The 3,161-nt window shown below is 62.5% G+C and overlaps 1 protein-coding gene across 1 annotated transcript; it reads left to right on the forward strand.

Moving 5' to 3' along the window:
• Positions 1-229: 229 nt before the first annotated feature.
• On the forward strand, positions 230-2,137 carry METBIDRAFT_69644 (uncharacterized protein; the record flags this gene model as incomplete). The annotated part of the gene is made up of 2 exons (XM_018858382.1): positions 230-1,336; positions 1,622-2,137. Exons 1-2 carry the CDS (start codon positions 692-694, stop codon positions 2,135-2,137), a joined length of 1,161 nt encoding a protein of 386 aa, XP_018711776.1. The 5' UTR covers positions 230-691.
• Positions 2,138-3,161: the final 1,024 nt, after the last annotated feature.

The raw sequence follows: 3,161 nt of genomic DNA on the forward strand, positions 1-3,161 counted from the left end.
AAAAAAAAAAAAAAAAAAAAAAAAAAAAAAAAACAAAGCACCATCCGTTTTCAGAAAGCTCAGGTCTCCAGGGCGCCTGGCCCCACAGCTCTGGCACGCGGGCCGCGCGTTTCTCGGGCGCCGCCTCCAGGGCGGCCTGCGCAAGGCATTCGCACATCGGCCCGGGCGCGACGCTCGCCCGCCATAAAGCAGGCGCGGAGGGGGAACCACCATGTCGCCGTTTTACATGGATTTTCCCGGCGGGCGTCCGTCTTTGGGTCCCCGGTGCCTGCTCGGCACGTGCCGCAAGGTTCCCGCGAGCCACTCTGCCGGGGTGCAGCCGGGCGGCGCCGGCCGGCCTGCGCGTCACGTGACCGGCCTTCCCCGACTTTCTCGCGGCGCCAGCGCCGCTTGTTGTTCGCTCCAACCGCACATCTAAACACCCCCCGACCCCACCCGCCGAACCACGGCCCCTCCCAGCTTCTGCGTTTTCTTGCGTCCTGCAGCCTGCGCCCCTGTCGCCCGACTTCTGCCCGTCCACAAACAGAGCCGCCCGTGAGGTTGCGCGGTAGTTTGTATCTGGCCCCGCCCCAGCTGCCTGCGGCCCCCAAAGCCAGCGCCCCGACGCGAATCCCCAGCGCCGAAACGCAAGAACGAACCCGGCAAGACCCGGCAGAACCCCCTGGCTCCCCCCGGCGAAACCCGCGGCGAAATGGCGCCGAAACCCGACAAGCGGCCGCTGTTCCAGCCGAAAGACATGGTGTTGGCCAAGATGACCGGGTTCCCCGCGTGGCCGTCCTTCGTCATGCCGCCGGACATGGTGCCCGAGGCCATCTTGAAGGCCAAGAAAAAAACCACCAACACGTGCGTGATCTTCATCCCCGACGGGGACTTCAACTGGATGAACGAGAAGTCGCTCGAGGTCTTGTCTCCGGAGAAGCTCCGCGCCAAGATCGACAAGATCCCCAAGGACAAGTTGAAGACCAAGGCCAAGAAAAAGTCCGCGCGGACGAGCAACGTCGTGGAGGCGCTCGTGGCCGCCAGCGGCTTGCAGTTCGACGCGTTCATGGCCGACTTGGCAAGCGCCAAGGCGGCGCTTGACGACGGTCCCGACGGCGCTGACGACGGCGGCCGTGTGTCCGAGGAGGCCCTGCCGGATGCGGACGTTCTGGCTGAAGACGCCGACAACAGCGAGGGCCAAAAAGACGAGACCGCGCTCGACGGCCATGAAAACGGGGCCCATGACGACGGGGCCCATGACGACGGGGCCCATGAAGACGACGCGAATAATGACGGGGCCCCCAAAGACGGGGCCTCCAAAGACGGGCCCCACAAAGATGGACTGCCTGCCGCTCGCGTCTCCGAGAACGGCGACCCCAGCATGCCGTCCCTCCTGGAGCCAGAGAGCTCCGGCCCGCAGAACGCCGGCGTGGCCCAGGACCCCGCGCGTTCCCGCAGACGGTCGCCACGCTCGGCTGCTGACGGCTCGGCACTTCCCACCAACGGCCGCGCGGACGCCAGTGCTGGCGGCCTGCCCGCCCCGCAGCCCCAAGCAAGCACCGCGCAGGCCCGCAAACGAGCACGTGCCGGCCGCCAGAAGCCATCTGCGGGCGCCGCGTCCAGCGACGATGCTGCGGCCGAGGACAAGGCCGCCGTGTCCGAGCAGCCGGCGCCCAAGAAACGCGCCGGCTCGCCCAGGACCAAGGCCATGAGCGAAAGCGACCGCCAGCACCAGCTCTGGCTCTGCCGCATCAAGCTCCAGCGCTCGTTGATCCAGCGCAACCAGCCGGTGACGCCGAAGGACCCCAAGAGCTTCCCGCCGCCCTCGGTGGACGAGCTCCTGATGGCGCGGATCATCTTGCAGAAGCTCGCGGACTTCCCCGTGACGGTGGACTTGTTGCGCGACACCAAGATCCACAAGGTGTTGAAGTGCATTGTCAAGGACGGCGACTTGGAGTACCCGGACAGCTTCCGACTACATGAGAAGTGCACCGAGCTCTTGGAAAAGTGGCTGTGCTTGATCGAAGGCATCAAGCTGGGCAAGGCCGTGAAGACCGAGTCGCGCGTCGGCAGCTCCGCGCCCGAGGACTCCGAGATCTCGGCTATCGAGCTCAAGCACACGCTAGACAAGAGCGACGCGGGCAAGATTGGCGCCTAGAGCCCCTGTGTTCCGCCCGCCGAGGCGTGGCGTGTGCGCTGCAATGCGCCGTCACGAGCCAGCTCCATCTGGACGATGGACATAGGGCCCCGGCCTCATTGCCCCGGCAAGCCGTTTTCAAGTTGCAGCCTGAGGAGGACATGGACCTCGCCTGAGCACGGCGAACGCATGCGGCGGGCCACAGGATGTTGTACTGGCTGGCTTAGCAATTGGCCATATGGTTGGTGCATCGGCTGCTTTGCCGGGTCACCTGTGGCTGGTCTTGATGCTGGTCTATGGGCTGGTCTAGAGGCTCGTCTTGATGCTGGTCTAGAGGCTGGTCTAGAGGCTGGTCTTGTCGTTGGTTTACTGATTGGTTTACTGATTATTGGGACGACTACCTACAAGACTGATTGGAAGACTGTAGAATATATAGCTCTGCTCCTCGCTCAACAAGGAGCTCCGGCGCTTTGCTTCTTAGAAGTGTTCTTCTCAAGCTGCGCAGAACTGTCAACAGACACGGCTGGGACCATTACGTTATCACGGTCCCAACGTGACAACCTGCACACTGCGCCAGCCACTCGCTGCGCAAGCAAGCGGGTTGTTTGATGTACAAGTGTCAGCTCAAGTATATACTGCCAGGAATTCCGCTTTCATACTACCGGTCCTGGAAAAAAACAGGTTTGCCATCTTACTCCGACATGGGGCAGCAAGGGTCCGGCGCCGTGTCACGTGACGCCGTGCACATTGTCGGTGCAGGCGATTTGGCTCGCGCACGCCCAGGGCTGCGAAAGCGCCCGGGGCCGGGTAACACTTCCTGGACGGACTGCCACGGGGATTGTTGTTGAAACTCACGTACAGCACCGAGCCCGGCGTTTCAAACCATAGACAAAAATGGGTCTTGAGAATCTGGGGCCTGGGATCCGAAAAAGACTCAAAAAGAAAACATTCTCACCCCATGCCCAAGTGAAAGGCTCATTTCTGTGGATTTTACCCCGGTCAGTCTGCGCGCCTCAACAGAGGACAGCAAAAAAAAAAAAAAAAA

This window comes from Metschnikowia bicuspidata (genome assembly GCF_001664035.1).
Source record: "Metschnikowia bicuspidata var. bicuspidata NRRL YB-4993 chromosome Unknown METBIscaffold_3, whole genome shotgun sequence".
NCBI lineage: Eukaryota > Fungi > Ascomycota > Pichiomycetes > Serinales > Metschnikowiaceae > Metschnikowia > Metschnikowia bicuspidata.